Genomic DNA, 23,290 nt, shown 5'->3' on the forward strand with positions numbered 1-23,290 from the left:
TATTACAAGTACGTTCTCTGATAAAGCCAAGGATGAAAATACATGTGTATGTGAAAGCTGTGATTGCCTTTAGTGGCATTATAATGTTCAGTGGATATGTTCAATACAATAATAAAATGTTTCTTCATCATTATTAATTTTTCAGTAGTTTCTCGTAAAAAAACACCCATGAGAAACCAATTACTAGATGCTTTGATTTTCTGTTTCAACATGTGACATTAACACCAAGGTATTTCACCTTTACGTGATGGTTTTTTTTAAGGTTCATACAGAAACACTGGGTACAGTGTTTTGTTACCATTTTGGGATTGGCCTGGCGAGGGAACTTTGGAATGCAAAACTCATATTGTTTTAAATAAAATTGGGAAATTGGTTTTGATGTGTGTTTTTTTCCTAAACAATATTTAAGAATTGAGAATAAAAGTATGATTCAATATTATATTTACAGTGTAGCTTACCTTGAAGACCCAGGTAACTAGTTTACACTGGAGCTTTCATTAAAGACACGGGTTGCCAGTCTACACTGGAGCTCACCTTGAAGACACAGGTTGCCAGTCTACACTTGAGCTCACCTTGAAGACACAGGTTGCCAGTCTACACTGGAGCTCACCTTGAAGACACAGGTTGCCAGTCTACACTGGAGCTCACCTTGAAGACACAGGTTGCCAGTATACACTGGAGCTCACCTTGAAGACACAGAATGCCAGTCTACACTGGAGCTCACCTTGAAGACACCGGTTGCCAGTCGACACTGGAGCTCACCTTGAAGACAAAGGTTGCCAGTCTACTCTGGAGCTCACCTTGAAGAGCCAGTTGCCAGTCTACATTGCAACTAACCATGAAGACATGTGTTGCCAGTCTACACTGCAGCTCACCTTGAAAACAAAGGTTGCCAGTCTAGACTGTAGCTTACTTTGAAGAAACGTGTTGCCAGTCTACACTGTAGCCAACCTTGGAGACAGGGGTTGCCAGTCTATACTGGGGTTCACCTTAAGAAATGTCACCAGTCTACACCACTGAAGCTAACATTGAGCACACCAGTGGCCAGTCTACACTGTAGCTTACCTTGAAGACACCCGTTGCCAGTCTACATTGCAGCTTACCATGAAGACACCAGTTGCCAGTCTACACTGCAGCTAACCGTGAAGACACCAGTTGCCAGTCTACACTGCAGCTTACCTTGAAAACACGTGTTGTGAGTCTACACTGTAAATTACCTTGTAGACACTGGTTGCCAGTCTACACTGTAGCTTAACTTGAGGATACATGTCGTCAGTCTACACTGCAGCATACCTTAAAGACACGTGTTGCCAGTCTACACTGTAGCTTACTATGAAGACACGTGTTGCCAGTCTACACTGTAGCTTACCTCGAAGGCACGTGTTGCCAGTCTACAGTGGAGCTTAACTTGAAGACACGTGTTGCCAGTCTACACTGCAGCTTACCTTGAAGAAATGTGTTGCCAGTCTACACTGTAGCTTAAGTTGAAGACACGTGTTGCCAGTCTACACTGCAGCTTACCTTGAAGACATGTGTTGCCAGTCTACACTGTAGCTAACCATGAAGACACGTGTTGCCAGTCTACACTGTAGCTTAACTTGAAGACACGTGTTGCCAGTCTTCACTGCAGCTTACCTTGAAGACACGTGTTGCCAGTCTACAGTGGAGCTTACCTTGAAAACACAAGTTGCCAGTACACACTGCAGCTTACTTTGAAGAAACGTGTTGCCAGTCTACACTGCAGCTTCCTTTGAAGAAAAGTGTTGCCAGTCTACCCTGTAGCTTACCTTGAAGACACCAGTGGCCAGTCTACACTGCAGCTTACCTTGAAAACACAAGTTGCCAGTCTACACTTCAGCTTACTCAAAGTGTTGCCAGTCTACACTGCAGCTTACCTTGAAAACACGTGTTGCCAGTCTACACTGGAGCTCACAGATAGGCATGATGGCCCCTATGGGCTGAAAACATCCGACCACCGCCAGCGTCGGTCGCTCCAGCTCCGGCGCGAACATGTACTTGAACAGCTCCACCTTCAGGAATTTCAATAAATTTTGAAAACCAGGCGTCAAATGATATTCTTGAAAATTATTGAGGTCAAATACAATGTTTAGGGGTCAAAGTACTAAAGTCAGGAGTTCATATGTTTCTGCATAAATGTTCAAAAGAATGCAAATGTGGTTTTGCATAAACTTAAGTGAAATACAAAAAAAAATATCATAAATTGTATGATATTAAATATATTATGGAGTTAGTTTTTGGTTAAGTTTGTGTCAAAAGGTTGCAAGACAGATTGTATGCAGAAGTCAAAAGTGTCATAAAAAAAAATTGCTTGCACCAAAAGGTAGGATTCTGCTTCAATAGAAATCCCTGACCTTGTTCTGCCTCACATCGATCAGCCCCTTCTCCATGAATGGAAACCCGAACACATAGCCAGTAGCCAGGATGACGACGTCAATATCATCTACAAAAGTACCATCATCAAATTGTACCCCGTTTTCAGTGAATTCCATGACATTGGATTTTATGTTTATTGCGCCACAGGCGATTCTGTTTGGAAGGTCGTCGTTTACCATGGGATGTTGCTGGAAAATCCTGTGCTTTGGTTTCAAGGAATACAAAGCATGGTCAAACTTTTTGTTTAACTGTCCCTCTGCAAAGCTTTGAGCAAGGTTGGGCATCAAGGAGGCCAAGGTGGTGGTAAATCTTGATAAGTTTGCCATGTCCAGTGGAAGACCGTGATCAGCCACGCGATTTAAAATCCAGGACCCACGTCTTGTGCTTAGGAAAACCTAAATGAAGAGTATGATAAAACCTTTTACTGTAACATCATTTATATTAGTCGATATAAAATATTGTGGTTTAAAAAGAGACTATTTTGTGGACACTTTAATGTGAGGATTTCTGATTTTTGGCCTAAATAGCAAATGAAACAAGAGCACCGCATAACCAGTGCCATGCTCGGCTGCGAAAGCTTGACAGATTTTTTTTTTCACAGTGACCTTGACCTTTGAGCTAGTGACCCAACAAGAGATGTGTTTGTCAAAACCACAATGCCCCCTACTGCGCTGCATTGAAATAAAATTTCTATTTATCATTTGGCAGGTATAGAAATCATCTCCCTTTAAAGGTTATTACTTCCCTTGAATTTTGTCCAATCCAACGGGGGGGGGGGGGGGTGGGGGGGGGGGGGGGAGGGTCTCACAGTCAATTATGAAATCACTGACAACCAAGGCCTGTGGTTTAAAAAAGATCATAGCCAGAGTTGATCATGTATCTATGGACATAAGTCCACAGGTATGTAATGAACGTGTGTATCAGAGTTTATTTACAGGTCCTACCGGCCTCTTCACGAGGTCTTTGAGGTCCGACCTTATGTATGTAATGAATATCAAAGAAATTATAATTATATCATTTAAAAAAAAACTTTGACATATCAATCATATGGGTGATAAATAATCAAAATAATAAATCTGTACAGTAACTGTGAAAAGAACTTCAATTCTTGGTAAGGAAATATATAATATGAGATTTATAATTATATAAATTACTTCCTTTGAAAATAATTGTCTGTAACAAATCTCTTTTTTTAGTAGCAAATAATTAAAAGCCACTACCGTGACTGTAGACCACTCAAAATGTGCAGCTCCATGAGATACACATGCATGCCAAATATATAAAGTGGCTATGTTCAATATTAAATAATTTTCTCCCTTTTTACAGCTTATTACTTCCCTTAAATTTGTATTTTTTACCATAGACCGTAAAGGATGACCTTGACCTTGACCTTTTACCACAATGTGTTTGTCAGAAACACAATGCCGCCTATTGCGCCGCTTTGATTTATTTAACAAAAATATATACGTGGGCAGGTCAGATAACTATGTCCATTTAAAGCTTATTACTTCCCTTGACTTTGTTTTTTGCACCCTAGACCTTGAAGGATGATGTTCACCTTGAAGTTTTACCACTCAAAATGTGCAGCTCCATGAGATACACATGCATGCCAAATATCAAGGTGCCATCTTCAATATTTAAAAAGTTATGGCCAATGTTAAGGTTTTAGCATGACGCCTTCGGCGGACGGTGGACGACGAGCTGGCTATGACAATAGCTTGGGTTTTCTCCGAAAACAGCCTCACTAAAAATCAACAAAGTAATTATTCCGTTTGGTCTTAAATTTGGAGATTGGTAATCCCACAAAATGAACAAAAATACATGTCTCAAGAACAATCATCATTTTACAGTATATAATAATTTCACATTTCAATACACTAAACCTAGTGAATGCTATAGGTTATTTAACATACTGCATTTTATTTGTATTGGCCCTAGTACAGCATAATTAAAACAATAATACATCTTAATGTTCAAAGAATAAATATCTTTGATTTAGCAGAAGACAAACCCCTTCGAAGACATTTCAAACAATAAACATTTCATTACAAAGAAACATTTCATTACAAAAATGTTTGTAGAAATTACAAATTTAGGATACACAAAAACTACTTACTAGGCCAAACTGTAAACAACACTGTTAACAGGCAAACAACTTATGTTTTCATTAGACATCTTTGTAAAATAGTAAATAACTAGCTTTTTTAGGATGCACATGGCAATTAAATTTCACGCAAATATGTTTTCACAGTAACACCTGATGTGCACTTGTTTATGCTCTTTGGATATTCAAAAAAAAAACAAGATGGATATGAAATAAGTTTTAAACAACAAAAAAAATATTTGTATACAGCAAAGCAGAGCTCCAGATAAGGGCCGTACAGCCGTAAATACGTCTTTTTCATGAAGGTTTATGCATTTATTTTTATAAACTGGACGTGCAATTACGACTTTAATATCCCTTTTACGCATTTACGAAAAAAATCAGGCCGTACTGATACGTCAATGTTAGCGCGGTCTGATTTGTTGGTCTCTAACCTAACGGCGCTTTTCGTGAATTTAAATAACCGAAAAATTGTAGACTGGGTTCCTGTATTATTGTCTATTCTGTCGCATGATTTCCGGTAACTCGTAAACCTGTCAAAAACAATGTCTGGGTGCAAGGGAAGGCCGGATAAACCGAAAGCGGTTCAAAAAAACACTTTGTTGTCATATAATGGCTACATACTGTCATCTAACCATCCTGACATTAAATCTGTAAACCCAGAAAAAGATATTGTCGCCCCGATATTAAACAATTTGATTGCATCAGTGGCTTAAAAGAAAACACGATGGGAAACGGATCCAAACAAAAACTTTGGATTGCAAACCCAAATGTGATTGGCTTGTCACCGAGAAAATAGAAGACGTTTTACAGTTAAATTGTGGAATTTGCTATGCCAACTTTGACACTTAACTGCTAAACTATTAAAGCAATGATTCTTTTGAGATGAGACAGTGACATCAGTGTTCATTTACTTAGCTTACTAGTTGGCTTGTGTTTTCTTGTCAAGGAAAATAAAGAAATAGTATTTAGTCATGAGTTGTAATGTGTAGTTGTATTTGGATCATAATTCAGAATGGAAAACCTAATAACTGTTTAAGAAACTAAATATATTTATTATAATTGCTGCAAATGTTACTGTAAAGTCAGTTATACACCCTTCGATATCCAAGAACACAGGTAGTACAGTACTACCTGTATTTTTAGATATGGTAGTACAGGTACTAATTGATTTTCAGCGATACTGCTTTTCTTTCTGTCGGTGGCAGTACCGTTACTTATTTCACAAATCCTTATCTGGAGCTCTGGCAAAGTAACATTATTAGCAAAACTACACAATAAGAATCAAACATCATACCTTGGACCACACAAACCCTTTGTATCACATGATTGTAACTTTAAGTAATGTCTTGACAAAACAAGTGGATATATCCCTATAATTGAAGATAATTATAGGTTTTAAAGGTTACAGTTGTATGAAACTGATAATTTGTAACTGTCAATAAAATACCCTGGTGACCTAGTTTCGTCTCTTCATTTTTTGATGAACCAAGAAACATTTTGGTAGGTGCTGATGAAATCTATGTGCAAGACGGTTCGAAACAAGAAAATAATGTAATATAAAAACTTAACGACTTTTCATAGTATTGTAACTCTTTTACTAAATTTTGTTCTTTATTACATATGTGTGAGGCTGTCCAAACAATTAACAGGAAGTGTTGTTTAAAGCCCAATAAAACAAAAACAAGAGCTGTCTCCATAGGAAGACATATGCCCTCGAAAAACGCTTTTTCGAAACCTAACTGCAGATTTTGAAACCTAAACACGGACCCTAAGGTCAAGGTCAAAGGCGTCAAAATTTGTGAGCGTATGAAAAGGCCTTGTCCATATACACATTCATACCAAATATGAAGGTTACATCTAAAGCGACGTAGAAGTTATGGGCATTTTTCGAAACCTAAACGCAAAAGTGTGACGGACAGATGGACAGACAGACAGTACAATCACTATTTGCCCTCCTTCGTGGGCATAAAAACAATGGTGACGCCGATTTTTATTTGATTTTTACATCAACAAAAGATGTCACTAGCAAACTACCAAATACATGTAGTATCAAGCTCCATACATAAACAACAAAAAATTAAAACTTCCATGTACAACCTAAAATGGCTCAATAAGGCTTCAGTGATATCTCCAAGTACAGCCAATTCAACCCTTCTTTCAACCACATTGTGCAAAAATGGACCTTAAGACATATATGAACAGTGTAGCTCCGGAAATGACTAGCTCTGCATCCCTATACTCTGTCATAATTAGTCCAAGAAACCTTGCGTGACTCAATCCTTTCCCACTTGGATACGTATTTACACGCATTTGATGTCTCTTAGAAAGTTATATTAAATATAAGATCTTTCTTACTAGATTCAAGTTTTAAAGGCTTCATCTTAATCCTAAGATACTGATCAGTAGCAAACAGCATAAAACCTGAACAGACTGCGGGTTATAACTTGCAGGCTGTTCTGGTTTTAAGCTGTTTGCAAATGCCATTTTAACTTCTTATGGGGGAAAGGGTTAATTGCAGACAGGGTAGCTTTTGGTCTGCTACAGATGGAGTAATGCCTATTTTAGCATGACTCAACTCGTTTCATCACCTGATAACACTCAGGTGAAGTAAGCATTCTTACCTGGGAGGCAACTCTGCTCAGTTCTACTGCTGCGTCCCCACCAGAGTTACCTATCCCGACGATGAGGACTCTCTTACCCTCATAGCCTGCCGTGTGCCTGAAGTCGTGGGAGTGCAGGACCTTGCCCCTAAACCTGATACGAGAGAAATAGATTAACTTGAGTTTGTGTTGTTCAAAAACCTTAAACCTGTGTGAAAGAAAGAGATTAACTTAAGTTTGTGTTGTTAAAGCCCTTAAACCTGATGGGAAAGAAAGAGATTAGCTTGAGTTTGTGTTGTTAAAGCCCTTAAACCTGATGGGAAAGAAAGAGATAAGCTTGAGGTTGTGTTGTTAAAGCCCCTAAACCTGATGAGAGAGAAAGATATTAACTTGAGTTTGTGTTGCTAAAGCCCTTAAACCTGATGAGACAGAAAGAGATACTTGAGTTTGTGTTATTAGAGCTCCTAAACCTGATGGGAAAGAAAGAGATTAACTTTAGTTTGTGTTGTTAAAGCCCTTAAACCTGATGGGAAAGAAAGAGAGTAACTTGAGTTTGTGTTGTTAAAGCCCTTAAACCTGATGGGAAAGAGAGTAACTTGAGTTTGTGTTGTTAAAGCCCTTAAACCTGATGGGAAAGAAAGAAAGTAACTTGAGTTTGTGTTGTTAAAGCCCTTAAACCTGATTGGAAAGAAAGAGATTAACTTGAGTTTGTGTTGTTAAAGCCCTTAAACCTGATGGTGAAGAAAGTGATTAACTTGAGTTTGTGTTGTTAAAGCCCTTGAACCCAATTCGAAAGAATAAGATTTAATAGTTTGTGTTGTCAAAGACCTTAAACCTTATTTAAGAGAATAAGATTAAATTGACTTTGTTTTGTTAAAGCCCCTATAACTGATTGGAGAAAATAAGATTTAATTGAGTTTGTGTTGTAAAAGCCCCTAGACCCTATTAAAGAGAATGATATTAAATTGAGTTTGTGTTGCTAAAGCCTCTAAAACTGATTGGAGACAATAACATTAAATTTAGTAAGTGTTGTAAAAGCCCCTAAACCATATTTAAAGAATTATATTAAATTGAGTATGTGTTGTTAAAGCCCCATAAACCTGAAGGGAGAGAATAAGATTTACTTGAGTTTGTGTTGTAAAAGCCCCTTTAACTGATTGGAGGAAATAAGAATAAATTGAGTTTGTGTTTTAAGAGCTGACATAAGCAAGAATTACTGTACAATAATTATCATACATGGGACATTTATTTTGTTGATTTCATTGGTTGACCAATCCAAAAAATGTATCACAAACAAATACACACATGTAGTAATAAAATGACGCAAAATCCTATTTTTTCTAAATAAAATACATGAATTTATGTGTACATGAAGTCATTTTTTGAATAACCACAAAATTTCATGCCAAGGAATATAATAATTTTACAGTATTTCTCTATAGTTTTCCCAGTATTTGTTTACAAATATCCATATTAAATCTATAGGGATAAAAGTACAATAGTATTACTTGCATAATTGGGTTAAAAGACTAAATTGTCTTAAAGAAAACCACAGTGAGTCCATTTCAATTGAAGGTATCATAACTATTAAGGAAGCTTCAACAGTTTAAAACAAACAAGGGCTGTTTGTAAAACATGCATTCCCCCCATATGGGCTGTCAGTTGTAGTGGCAGCCATTGTGTGAATACTTTTTGTGTCACTGTGACCTTGACCTTTGACCTTGTGACCTGAAAATCAATAGGGGTCATCAGCCAGTCATGATCAATGTACCTATGAAGTTTCATGATCCTAGGCATTTACATTCTTGAGTTTTCATCAGGAAACCATTTTACAATTTCGAGTCACTGTGACCTTGACCTTTGACCTAGTGACCTGAAAATCAATAGGGGTCATCTACCAGTCATAATCAATGTACCTATGAAGTTTCATTATCCTAGGTGTAAACATTCTTGAGTTATCATCCGGAAACCATTTTACTATTTCGAGTCACTGTGACCTTGACCTTTGACCTAGTGACCTGAAAATCAATAGGGGTCATCTGCCAGTCATGATCAATGTACCTATGAAGTTTCATGATCCTAGGCCTTCTTGAGTTATCATCCGGAAACCATCTGGTGGACAGACCGACCGACTGACCGACGGACATGTGCAAAACAATTTACCCCCCCCTTCTTGGAAGGAGGGCATAAAAATAAAAACAAAAGCCCAGGCAGATCCACAAATTTTACACAAACACATCAGAAAAATAACAACCCATATTCCTCTTTTTTTCTTAAATAGAAATCCACAAATAAACTTAGCCACAAAAAAGTTGGTATTTTAAACCACGAAATTTCATGCAGACAAATGTAAATAATTTTACAGTATTTCTTCATCATTATCCCAGCACTTGCTAACACCTATACATATGAGCCGTGCTCTTTGAACAGGGGGTTTAGTGCATGTGCGTAAAGTGTCATCCCATATTAGCCTGTGCAGTCCACACAGGCTAATCAGGGACAACACTTTCAGCTTTTATGATATTTTTCCTCTAAAGACAGTCTCTTCTTAGCAAAAATCCATTTAAGGCCCAAAGAGTTGTCCCTGATTAACCTATTCAGACTGCACAGGCTAATCTGGGACGACACTTTACACACATGCATTAAACCTTTTTCTCAAAGCTCGACCCATATACAAACTATTATGACAGAAAATTTAATAATATTACATGAAAATATAGGTCATAAAATTCAGTTTAGTGTTCTGCAGCAAGATAAAGAAATCAGGCAGCAACAAGTTTACCTTCAGAATTTTTTGTTCAACAGGAATCGCCTGTACAAAGACACAAGGATGACATGAAACATGAGTCAAGTTTATTTATAAAAATTTGATTTCTGAACATCGAACATTAACAGGGATGCTTTGTCAGCTATTGACAGTGTCCAAAATCATATTTTACATGGAGGCATGCATATACGGTTTTCCTTCAATAACTTTTTTATTCTAACGTCTACGAACTTGAAACAAAAAAACGAGGCTAGCACAAACACAATATTGACAAAGGGGCATATTAATTAAAAATGAATATAAAAACAGAGTGGCTTATGGGATGAAAATACCTGCTACTCCTTCACGAAAAACATTCTGTCACCAACAGAAACATAAAGAGGAAGAAACATTGATAAGATTCATTAAAGAGGGCATAATATAACTATGTATGAGAATCACTCCAGGAAAACTGGGCTTGTGTGTAAAGTGTCATCCCAAATTAGCCCGTGCAGTCCACACAGGCGCCAATAAGGGACAACAATCTCCGTCTAAACTGGATTTTTGCTATGAAGAGATTTCCTTCAAATAAAAATACCATAACAGCACAATGTGTGGTCAGGGATTAGCCTGTGGGAAAACACTCTACGCACATAAACAAAGCTCAGTTTTCCAAGAAAAAGGCTCATATTTTATTCATTATTTTCATTAACAACAAACATTCTACAAGATTACAACACAGTGATTGCGCCTGACGTGAAAGTGCAGCATGCAGTCACCTGTCAAGTCCCGGGAATTATGGGATATGTATGTGTCATGTTCAGGGAATTGTGGGATATGTACCTGTCAAGTTCAGGGAATGGTTGGAAATGTACCTGCCCAGTTGGGGGAATTTAGGGATATGTACCTGTCATGTTCAGGGAATTCTGGGATATGTACCTGTCGAGTCCAGGGAATTGTGGGATATGTACCTGTCGAGTCCAGGGAATTGTGGGATATGTACATCGGCATGGTGACCTGTACAGACCAGCACAGCATCATATACATGCTCTTCCTCTTTACCTAAAAGACATTGAATGTTACCTGTTTGTGTAATTTGTTGTTAAAAATACCCTTTAAAATTGGTTAAATTCAGTATTTTTGGAAAGTGCTCTATGTCTCTTATTTGTGTGTAAGAGAATAGAAACTGTTACACAAATTTTGTACATAATATTGTGTAAAACAACAATATTGTCATATAAAATCAGTGCCCTCACACTACTTTGGGGGAAGGGGTCCGCAGCCCTTAGTAGGGGGAATTTTGCGGCGTTTCCCTTTTTGGGAGATTTTTTTTACTTACTCCCTCATTATAACATGTGTACATGTTTGCACTATATTCATTGCATTTTTCATAATTTAGTATGTTTGAAAAGATTAAATTGAAATAGAATTGAGATATAATAATCATGAGACACATCTTTCTATTAAAAAAAAAAAAAAAAAAAATTTTTTTTTACGGGGAATTTTCCCCCCCAAAAGTATACTTTTCAGGTGGGGGACTGCCGCCGAAATTCGGTGGCAGATTTGATAGATTGAGGGCCCTGAAAATATATAATAAACAAAACATAATACATGTATAAGAAAATACGATTTTGAATTTTTTTATCCCCAAGCTTTTTTAAAAGCGTGGGGATATTGTGGTTATCTCCGCCGTCTGTCTGTCTGTCTGTGAGGTTGTCCGTCTGTCCATCCGTCCTATGAGCATATGTGCAACCCTGCACTATATGGAATTTTGATCTAACCCCTGGGTCAAAACTTATGGGGGTTGGGGTGGGGCCAGGTCAGAGATTTTCACTCATTTTTTTAGGTTATTTTACATTAACTTCTTCATTTCTACACGGATTCACTTCAAATTGATATTGAAACTCTCTTATGACAATACTGTCGATCTCAACTATGCATGGCCCCACTACCAACCCTGGGGCGCCCCGCCCACATATACCAAACCCACCCAAAATTGCCTTTTACTATAATTTCTTCCTTTCTACACCGATTCACTTCTAATTGATACTGAACTTCTATAGTGACAATATGACAATACGGTCAATCTCAATTATGCATGGCCCCATTAACAACCCTGGGGCGCCCCTGGGTCAAACATGCGGTGTGGGGATGTGTGTCGACCTCTGCCGCGCCATTTCTAGTTTCGATTGATTTCAAAGCTGCATTTGTGTAGTAGATATGTTGACCATATTGCTATGGTGACCCTGTGGCTACGGTGCCCTTGTTGCCATGGGGACCTTGTTGCTATGTCGACCTTATTGCTATGGGGACCATGTTGCTATGGCGACCTTGTTGCTATGGTTACCATGTTTCAAAGGTTACCTTTTTGCTATTTTGACCATATTGTTATGACAACCATATCACTATTCTGACTATGATGTTGTGGTGACCATGTTGCTATGGTGACCATGTTGCTATGGCAACCAAGTTGATATGGGGACCATGTTGCTATTGCGATCATGTTGCTAAGACAACAATGGTGTTATGGCAACCACGTTGTAATGGCTACCATGTTGTTATGGCAACACTGTTGATACAAAACCATGTTGATATGGCCACCATGTAGGTATGGTGACCATGTTTTTATGGCGAACATATTGCTATGCTGACAATGTTGCTATGGGGACCATGTTGCTATGATTACCATAATGTTATGATGTTGCAGCTGGGTAGCCCATTTGAATCTCCGAGAGCTTTCTCAACATCTTTTAATAGTCCTTAGTAATGGTTCCACCCAGGAAACAGACTTACATTACAAAGTACATGTATCTATATGCAATGAGGCTTTAGTAACCAGTTTAAATAAATAGAGAATTTTGATAAAAAAAATACATATAAATACTATATTGTATTACATGTCTATTAACATTCTATAGTGATTTATTGATATAAAAAATATTCTTGAAACATAGTCACAGTCACAAGGCTGACAATTTAAAAGAACCTGTAGGACATTACCTGTAGTTTTGTGTTTGACTGTTATATCCCATTGCCCTGTAGAGCTGAACTCTTTGCTCCTTTTTAAGGACACAATCTGAAATTTACAAGAGCTGTCAGAAGACAGCCTGCTTGACTATTCAAAGTGCTTGACAGTATAACGTAAGCCATCATGGGGAAATTGTTCATAAGGTCAAGGTAACATAGCCATATTCTAACTGGAAAAGGACCATAATTGAAACATATTGATCGCTTATGTTTTAAAAAAGTTGTACATTTATAGAGGTATAATTTCCACAATCTATTGACCATTTGTAAAGACATAAAACAAACCGATAAGATAGTTAGGTGAAAGTAATTCTTTGAAATATCAATAAAATATCCTGCAATGAAAATTGTAAATAAAATATGTGAATGAACATTACAAGTTTTTGGTCATAAATTATCCAACACATGTAAACAGTTTGTGTAAGAAAAAAGTGCAAGACATTTTATAAACAATCAATGCCATGTTAATTGTGAGGTCTTTAAGGTAGCGCACCTCTAATAGGCACATATCCAAATATAATCTAAGTAATTATTTTCTTAATCAGCATCATTTCAATGAACTACATGCAAATTTGTAGGTAGGCTTTCCATGCTTTTTAAAAAAAATATTCCGATTTTTTCAAGACCACCCCCACGCTCGGCTTTTGTCCAGTTTATTTTCACCCCTGGGGTATATAAAAGTTCCATAATTCATTCAAATTTCCAAATATGGGCATGCAGTTGGTGTGTACAGATGCTGTAAAGGTGTTTTAAGTTTAAACAAGATGAAATAAGTATTCTTTTACAGACATTTATTTTTTACAAATTTTTATCTATGGAAGAGCGCCATGAAATGTAAGTGATTTCAGCCAAGTAAAAATTGGGTCGGTTAAAAACAAAGTGTCATAAAATTCAAAATAGTATCATTTACGTCATATTTTAAACTTAGTTTTTATAGAAACACTATATACAGCAAAAATACCAAGAAATAGACAGATTTACCGGTTACTTTTTGAAATAAAAATAAAAATGCAACATGCATGGTTTGTATTTTCAACAGAAAATCACCCAATTTCGCCATAACGTTGTTTTAATTTTAATAATTGAAAAATGTGCATAAAAATTGCAACATATTTAACAATAAATATAGCTTATATGCCATATTAAATCAAATTACGTTAGAAAATAAATAAAACGCGTCGCAAAAAAGTATACGTCGTCGGCAGGATTCGAACCTGCGCGGGAATATCCCAAAAGATTTCTAGTCTATCGCCTTAACCACTAGGCTACAGCACCTAATAGTAGGCTCTTCAACCTTCGAAGATATCGCGGGAAATCATTAGAGGTGCGCTACCTTAACATGCTTTCTCCTCATCTTTAGAAGTATTTTTAAAGTTGCAGTACCGGTAAGTCTTAAACTGTTGATGTGCATCTGAAAGTTACAAAAATGAAATTTATTGTTAGTATTAGAATTAAACAAACTGATGACTTTGTAATGAAGGCTAGTGCAAAGTTCAAATATGATGTAGTGACAAATCAATCTGGAATACATGAAAATGTACTACATTGTCACGTTGAAATGAACACACCTTTGTAACATAGTTATGTGACAGCGTTTCATAAACATTTGCCCAAAATACATTTGAAATGAAAATTATAAATTTTCAAGAACATTGATAAAAGTAAATTTTGAATGTATTCTGGATTGTAAATCCACCACCTGTAAGAACATTGACTCACATCTATCCATCAGGGAGCATCTGATAATTGACATAAAAATATCAACATTTCTGTGCAAAAAATCATTTTGTCAGTTACGTGAGTATTAATGCTAAAGTTTGTAGTTGCTGAATTCCCCAAAACTGAAAATATAATGATTCTTGCCCACAGTTCATGAAAACCTAGTTTTTAGACAGAATATGATTTATAATTGCAATTATATTTCTGAGTCATATAAAAATAACAAATAGCTGAGATGGTTGGACGGTATTTCAAATAAAATAACAAGAGGGCCATCAGGCCCTAAGGCGCTCACCTGAAAGCCAAAGCAACTAGACTATTCTGAAAAAAATGCAAGCTGATTCAGGAAGATTATTTTGGGCCAAAAAAGTGACTTTCAACATGTTTTTTTATATTTGACCTTGTGACCTAGTTTTTGAGCTCATATGACCCAGCTTCAATCTCTGGCAAAATTTCATTGGGACAAATGTTCTGACCAAGTTTCATGAAGATTGGCCAATAAATGTGGCTAATATAGAGTCAACAAGTTTTCACTAAAGCCATATAGGGACAACTGCCACCCCCCCCTCCCCCCTGGTGGCCATGTTTTTCAACAAACCATAACCATTTTCAAACTCACTCAAGCTATTGTAAGAACAAATGTTCTGATCAAGTTTCATAAAGATTGGATAATAAATGTGACTTCTAGAGTGTAAACAAGGTTTTGTAGTAAACAGCCATTTAAGGAAAAATGCCACGCCCCCTTGCGGCCATGTTTTTTTAACTGATTTAAACCAGTTTTGAACTTAGCCCAGATATTATAAGTTAAAATATTCTGACCAAGTTTCATGAGCGTTGGACCGCAAATGTGACTTCTAGAGTGTTAACAAGGTTTTACCATACAGTTAAGCCATATAAGGAAAACTGCCCCGCCCCATGGCAGCCATGTTTTTCATTCAACTGGAACCATTTTCGAACTCATCCAAGATATTATTGGGACACATGTTTTGACCAAGTTTCATGAAGATTAGACTAAAAATGTGACTTCTAAAGTGTTAACAAGATTTTACTATAGCCATATAAGGAAAACTGCCACGCCCCCTGGTGGCCATGTTTTTCAACCAACTGGAACCATTTTCAAACTCGTCCAAGATATTATTGGCACACATGTTCTGAAAAAGTTTCATGAAGATTGGACTAAAAATGTGACTTCTAGAGTGTTAACAAGGTTTTACTATAGCCATATAAGGAAAACTGCCACGCCCCCTGGCGGCCATGTTTTTCAATCAACCGGAACCATTTTCGATCTCGTCCTAGATATTATTGGGACACATGTTCTGAGTAAGTTTCATGAAGATTGGACAATAAATGTGGCCTTTAGAGTGTTAACAAGGTAAATGTTGACGACGCACGACGGACAAAAGGCGATCACAATAGCTCACCATGAGCACGTTGTGCTCAGGTGAGCTAATAAAAATAAATATTTGTTGTTGTTTTTTTCCATTTTTTTTTTCTTTTTAGGTAACAGGGGGGTGGGGGTGGAGAGGGGGGTATAATGTGGGGTGTGGTCATTTATTTGGGGGTGGGAGATTCTGTGGTGGGGCGTGGGTGATGGTTTGGGTGGAATTCATTGTGGTATGTGAGGTAAGTGTTGAAGTTATGGCAATTTAGCAAAATTTAATAATTTTACCTTGAGAGTAAAGGTAATTCAAAGGTCAAGGTCAAATTAAACTGTCCAGGTACAGTACCCACGTGATAATAAGAAAGTATTTCGAAGTTTGAAAGCAATAGCCTTGATACTTCAGAAGTAAAGTGGATCTAAACACAAAATTTAACAAAATATTCAGAGTTACTAAGTCAAAAAAGGGTCATAATTCCGTCAAAATGCCAACCAGAGTTATGCAACTTCCTGCACAGTCCCCTTATGATAGTTAGCTAGTGTTCCAATTCTGAAAGATACAGCCATGATACTTAAGGAGTAAAGTGGACCAAAACACAAAAACTTATCCAAATTTTCAATTTTCTCAATATAAAAGGGGCCATAATTCTGTCAAAATGCCAATCAGAGTTACATTACTTTACCTGCAAAGTCCCCTTATTATAGTTAGTAAATTTTGCAAGTATGAAAGCAATAGCTTTGATACTTTAGGAATAAAGTGGACCTAAACACAGAACTTAACCAAATTTCCAATTTTTTAAGTATAAAAAGGGAACATAATTTTTACAAAATGCTTGTTACAGTAGTTTGCTCTTGTTTTTAGATTGGGGTTATGTTGGTAAAGAAGTATGCAAAATATGAAATCAATATGTCAAGGGACATAGAAAATATTTGAGTAGGTACGCAAACTTTAACATACATTTATCAATAATATGCATATTCTAAGTGAAAAAGGGCCATAGTTCTTACAAAATGCTTGTTACAGTAGTCTGCTCTTGTTTATAGATTGGGGTCATGTTGGTAAAAAAGTATGCAAAATATACAAGCAATATGTCAAGGGACATAGAAAATATTTGAGGTGGTATGCAAACTTTAACATTCCATCGTGAGTAGGATAGCTCCACTATATATATTTCATATATAAAAGTCGAGCTAAAACAAGAGCTGTCACCATAGTATGACTTATGCCCCCTATAAACGCTTGATAGAAGTTATGAGCATTTTTCGAAACCTAAACGCAGATTTCGAAACCTAAACGCGGACCCTAAGTTCAAGGTCAAGGTCACAGGGGTAAAAATTTGTGTGTGTATGGAAAGGCCATGTCCATATACACATGCATACCAAATATGTAGGTTATATCTCAAGAGACATAGAAGTTATGAGCATTTTTCGAAACCTAAACGCAAAGTGTGACGGAAAGACAGACAGTCGGACAGACAGACAGACGGACAGTCCGATCACTATATGCCACCTTTTCTTCGAAAATTGTCAGTGAATAGTCTGACTGGGATAAAATTGTCAAATTGTCAGTGAATAGTCTGACTGGGATAAAATTGTCAAATTGTCAGTGAATAGTCTGACTGGGATAAAATTGTCAAATTGTCAGTGAATAGTCTGACTGGGATAAAATTGTCAAATTGTCAGTGAATAGTCTGACTGGGATAAAATTGTCAAATTGTCAGTGAATAGTCTGACTGGGATAAAATTGTCAAATTGTCAGTGAATAGTCTGACTGGGATAAAATTGTCAAATTGTCAGTGAATAGTTTGACTGGGATAAAATTGTCAAATTGTCAGGGAATAGTCCAAATGGGCTCAAATTGTCAGTGAACAGTCTGACTTGGCTCAAATAGTCTTAACCCGTTACCTCTTAGACACGTATTTTTACACATTTGTTGTCCCTTAGAAAGTTAAATTTAATTTAAGACATTTTTTTACTAAAGTCAAGTTTTAAAGGCTTCATTTCCAACCCTTAGTTACTTGTGAGCAGCAAACAGCATAAAACCTGAACAGACTGCGAGTTACTCGCAGGCTGTTCTGGTTTTATGCTGGTTGCAAAAGCCATTTTCACTTTGCTTCTTATGGGGGAAAGGGTTAATGGGCTTGAATTGTCAGGGAATTGTCTTAATGAGCTGAAATAGTCAGGGATTGTCTTAATGGGCTCAAATCCTCAGGGAATAGTCTTAATGGGCCCAAATCTTCAGGGAATTATCTGAATGGGCTCAAATTGTCAGGGAATACTCTGACTGAGCTCAAATTGTCAGGGAATTGTATGAATGGGCTCAAATTGCCAAGGAAAAGTCTGACTGGGCTCAAATTGTCAGTAAAAAGTCTCATTGGACCCAATTTGTCAGTGAAAGTCTGGCTGGGCTCGAATTGTCAGTGAAAAATCTGAATCGGCTCAAATTGTCAGTGAATAGTCTGATTGAATCTGAGTTGCAGCAACAGTTTATAGGTCATTTATGCCTGTAATTGTAATTTGCATATATTAGAGGGTTGATACTTCAAAATAAAATACTTAATACAAGTACGTGAAATTTATAAAAAAAAACACACAACAAATTTAATAATTTAATGGCATTATTATATGATAAGCATTTACATTGTATGTAATACTATGGTAAAAAACTTAAAAGAAAATAAAGAGCATATTTTTAGTGGAGTATTAAGCTTGGATTTATGACCTTAGTTAACAAAACAACATGGCCTTATAATTACTGTGTATCAGTATGTCACCTTATTTTAGTAGGCATTTTGCAAAAGTATGATAAGTAAAGGACAATGTAGCGGAGTCGTGATACACATCATTGAGAAGGAGTTCTATTATTTTGGCTGTTAGACTGATGCCTTGATAAATGTTTGATAATACACTTTACAAACCTCTGTAGAAAACTGGATGTAATTTTCGAGCCCAAACTGTTTTGCGTACATTTTGAAGTACTGCATCACGTACTTGTTGTGCATGAAAACTGGGAACTCAGCTGGTATCGGGAAGTCACTGTAACACATCATTTCCTTGCTTGTGTTGATCACCTGAAAAAACAGCCTGCAGTATTACATGGAAATACTAAATAATGCAAATAAACATTAAACAGATTAATAAGAAAATACTATGTTAGGCTGCCCCTCATAGTTTAGTGTCTTGATGGAGTTCAACCCCAGCTACTGGTGATCCTTTTCTACTGGTGACTCGTCAGAGGAGCAAGGGGATGGGTACGATAAGCGTCTGGCAAAAAACTAAATAAAACCAGGAAGAAAGAGTAACCCAGTATCAAAATTAGGCACTGAAACGCAGAAGGAGTGGGGAAAAAGAAAACAGATTATAAGACTTTCCTGCATGTCAACATCATTAACATATGCTGCATACAGTAAACACATTTACAGGTGAGGAGGCCCATACAGATCAGAGGAGAGTAGGTATTAAGAAGCAATTGTCAATGAAGGAATACAATGGAGGGAGCAGGGTATATTCAAAGCTTATGGTCTATAGTTATTCTCAATGAATGTTTCCACATTAAAATGACTTTGACAACTTCAAATAAATGAACAACAATAAAAGTTTGTAGTATCATAGAATGTTCATGTTTATGTAAATAACAAAAGGTAATAAAAAAATCTTCAACTGAGGAAATAAATAATGAAATCTCAAAGCACACATACTGTAGACTTCATGACGCTGCCCTGGCCAGGTCTGACATCATCCTTATAGTTCCAAAGTCCACCAAGCTCCTCTGAACGCTCGTAACATGTGGGTACCAGACCTTCGTCAAGGCAGCATTTTATGGCAGTCAACCCACTGGCGCCTGCACCTATAATGGCTACCTTCATCTTCAAGTCTGTAATCTCTAGTATGCTCCTATACTGACAGTCTACAATGTAATAAAGAATCAACTTAATACTTTATGATTCAGATACATAAAGATAAGCTTAAAGGCTTCATTTCTTCCCCTATCGTGGTACTGATGTGCAGAAAACAGCAAAAAACTGAACAGACTGCATTTAATTGAGTTATGCTTATTGCATATAGCAATTTTACTCATTGGAAAACGTTAAATAATCCTTAGAAAACAATGTAAGCTTGCATAAATATCTCCTGTTCAGTGTTAACAAGGGACAAAATTGTCACAAAACCAGGTTTTCATTGTGAACAAGATGTGTTTGTGAAACACAATGTCCCCCTATATGATGTCTGACCTTGTAGGATGACCTTGACCTTGTGAAGGATGACCTTGACCATGACCTTTCACCACTCAAAATGTGCAGCTCCATGAGATACACATGCATGCCAAATATCAAGTTGCTATCTTCAATATTGCAAAAGTATTTATAAAATAAGCGATTTGGGCAACATATATTTGACCTCTGACCTTGAAGGATGACCTTGACCTTGACCTTTCACCACTCAAAATGTGCAGCTCCATGAGATGCACATGCATGCCAAATATCAAGTTGCTATCTTCAATATTGCAAAAGTATTCATAAAATAAGCGATTTGGGCCACATATATTTGACCTCTGACCTTGAAGGATGACCTTGACCTTGACCTTTCATCACTCAAAATGTGCAGCTCCATGAGATACACATGCATGCCAAATATCAAGTTGCTATCTTCAATATTAAAAAAGTATTCATAAAATGAGTGATTTTGGCCACATATATTTGACCTCTGACCTTGAAGGATGACCTTGACCTTGACCTTTCACCACTCAAAATGTGCAGCTCCATGAGATACACATGCATGCCAAATATGAAGTTGCTATCTTCAATATAGCAAAAGTTATTGCAAAATGTTAAAGTTGGCGCAAACAGACAGACAGACCAACAGACAGGGCAAAAACAATATGTCCCCCACTACTATAGTGGGGGACATAAAAAAAATCTGATAAAGGGAGACAACTCAAACTGAACTTTTGAAATGAACAAACAAAATTAACCCCCTTTGTAAGTTTGTTTTAAAATAAATCTATTTTTAGTCGTGGCGACCTTGACATTGGAGATATTGACGTGATTCTTTTGTGCGACACACCGTCCCATGATGGTGAACAAATGTGCCAAATGATTTTAAAATCTCATAATGAATGACATAGTTATAGCCCAGACAAGCTCATTTATGGCTATTTTTTACCTTTGAACTCAAAGTGTGACCTTGACCTTGGAGATATTGACGTAATTTTTTCGCGCGACACACCGTCTAATGATGGTTAACAAATGTGCCAAATGATTTTAAAATCTCACAATGAACGACAAAGTTATGGCCCGGACAAGCTTGTTCCGCCAGCCCGCCAGCCAGCCAGCCAGCCCGCCAGCCAGCCCGCTCACATTTGCCCATTTAATAACCAGTTTTTTCCTTCGGAAAACCTGGTTAATTAAATGGTTGAAACCAAATTATGAAATATCCATGATTTTTCTATGACATTATTATTAAGATCTCGGTTCTTCATGATTCAATCTACCCAGTACATAGTTTAGTGAAAATAATACATCTGCAACTTAATTTATTTTGATCCACTCAATAAGTCCTTAATTCTTCATTTATAATTTATAAGAAAAAGGTAAACAAACAAATATCCTCTATACATATATATTTATAACAATAAACTAGTATGCCAAGATGTGCTCATCAGCATAATCCTAATAATAATAAAATTATTATTAATGTTTTTGGTATTATTAAATTTACTATTAAATTTATTATCATTGATAATCTAATTATTTCAATAAACTATTTAATTATATGTAATGCTATTTTCAATCATAATCTTTGTAATGCTTTATCAAGGGGAAGGATCCTACCTGGCGGCCCTTCTTTATTTCCAGGTAAGATATATTCAGGGCTCAACATTAACGGTGTTGCCCCTGGCAAGTAAAAGTTAAGTCTGGGCAAGTTACTTTATAATCTAGTTGTCCGCCCAGGCAAGTGCAAAAAAGAACAAAGCATTTAATTTAGACTTTAATAAGACTTTAATTACTGTAATAATTTTGTTAAATGTACAAAAATAAAAAAGGTTTTGTGGTGTATCATTTTTATCTTTATTAAAAAAATATTAGGTTGACAGTTAATGTGATATTTCATGTTTGTGCAAATGGCTTTACATTCAGGGCAAGTAGATGTTCTAAGTACTTGCCTGGCAGGGCAAGTTGGTTTTTAGGTTAATGGTTGAGCCCTGTATATATAACCAAAAATAAAGCAAACCAACAAAATTAAAATATTCTGTTTTGCTCTCTTTTAGCCCAATCTTTGCAATGAAAGTATCATATATACAACATAAGATATATAGGTAGATAATGAACAAAATAACAAATAAGGTCATTTTGCAAATCAGTAGCAAATAACCTAATTTAAACAAGGCTTTCTTCTGTTAACATATGACACCCTTGCGCCTATTAAAATTAAACCACAAGATAAGAAGCTTAAAACTTATAATACAAATTGCCTCATTGGTGCAAGAAGGTATCATGTGCCTTCTAATTTCAATGTCATAAATTATGGTACCTTCTTGCACCAAGGGGGTGAAAATAATCAAAGTTTATGGCACCCCAATTACTTCATGAAAGTAATAATTAATATTCCATTATTAACAGGGGTGGAGAAATCAAATGTCCAAGTTGCCTGAGTAATACATTTGCTTGTCCTGGCAACTGATTTTTTTTCAATTAAGTTGTCCGTGGACAACCAGTTTTTTAAAAGTCGGGTCGAGGAATACAAAAAAAATACATTGTATTAAAGCCGTAATTAAGTTTTACAAAACCGGATGTTGACGCGCTATTACGTTGTTAGTGCTATTTGCGGAGCAATCAAGCTAAAATACAGGAACTCTCCTGCGCAGTGATCTCCCTTATTCTATAAGCGACCGGGAGCATGCCGCATTTTCATCATTTGACCCGACTGTTAGACAGTGTACAGACTGGTTTCTTTATTTATACAATCAGACGGAAATGAAAGTATTGAATTAAAATAATCAAAACATGTTCTACCTTGTTATTTCAGACGACTTTAACGCTCAAGATAAAACGTTTTTTTTAATCTTCAACAACGGAACAACGGAGCAGAAGCTTGAAGCTTTGAGCAGTCCACCCCCCCCCCCCCCCCCCAAAAAAACTAAGAGAGATTATGATAAAAAAATATGATCTTAATAAACGCACCAGAACTTTTCAAGAAACTTGGCTACAGGATTTTCCATGGTTACGAGTTTATGATAATTAAATTGCTACATGTAAAATATGTAAGCAGTTCCCCCTTTTGGCCGATACTAAGTGTGGACTTTACACTGGAATTACTGT

At 36.6% G+C, this 23,290-nt stretch overlaps 1 protein-coding gene across 3 annotated transcripts in view; it reads right to left on the reverse strand.

The window, feature by feature from the left end:
* LOC127838903 (flavin-containing monooxygenase 5-like) overlaps nt 1–23,290 on the reverse strand; it is a 33,745-nt gene that overhangs the window by 9,182 nt on the left and 1,273 nt on the right. For 2 of the 3 annotated variants that reach the window (XR_008030032.1, XM_052366989.1), the window contains exons 2-9: nt 19,670–19,878; nt 18,890–19,042; nt 14,208–14,285; nt 12,848–12,923; nt 10,819–10,909; nt 7,123–7,255; nt 2,373–2,789; nt 1,896–2,030 (exon numbers count right to left, since the gene is read on the reverse strand). Coding sequence is in view for 2 of the 3 variants with exons in the window: in XM_052366989.1 (XP_052222949.1) it covers nt 1,896–2,030; nt 2,373–2,789; nt 7,123–7,255; nt 10,819–10,909; nt 12,848–12,923; nt 14,208–14,285; nt 18,890–19,042; nt 19,670–19,837 (1,251 nt within the window). In the remaining variant the exon portion in view is untranslated. The remainder of the gene's footprint in view (nt 1–1,895; nt 2,031–2,372; nt 2,790–7,122; nt 7,256–10,818; nt 10,910–12,847; nt 12,924–14,207; nt 14,286–18,889; nt 19,043–19,669; nt 19,879–23,290) is intronic. The other variant, XM_052366990.1, reaches the window with a different exon arrangement.

Source organism: Dreissena polymorpha, chromosome 7 (genome assembly GCF_020536995.1).
Source record: "Dreissena polymorpha isolate Duluth1 chromosome 7, UMN_Dpol_1.0, whole genome shotgun sequence".
NCBI classification, from domain to species: Eukaryota; Metazoa; Mollusca; class Bivalvia; order Myida; family Dreissenidae; genus Dreissena; species Dreissena polymorpha.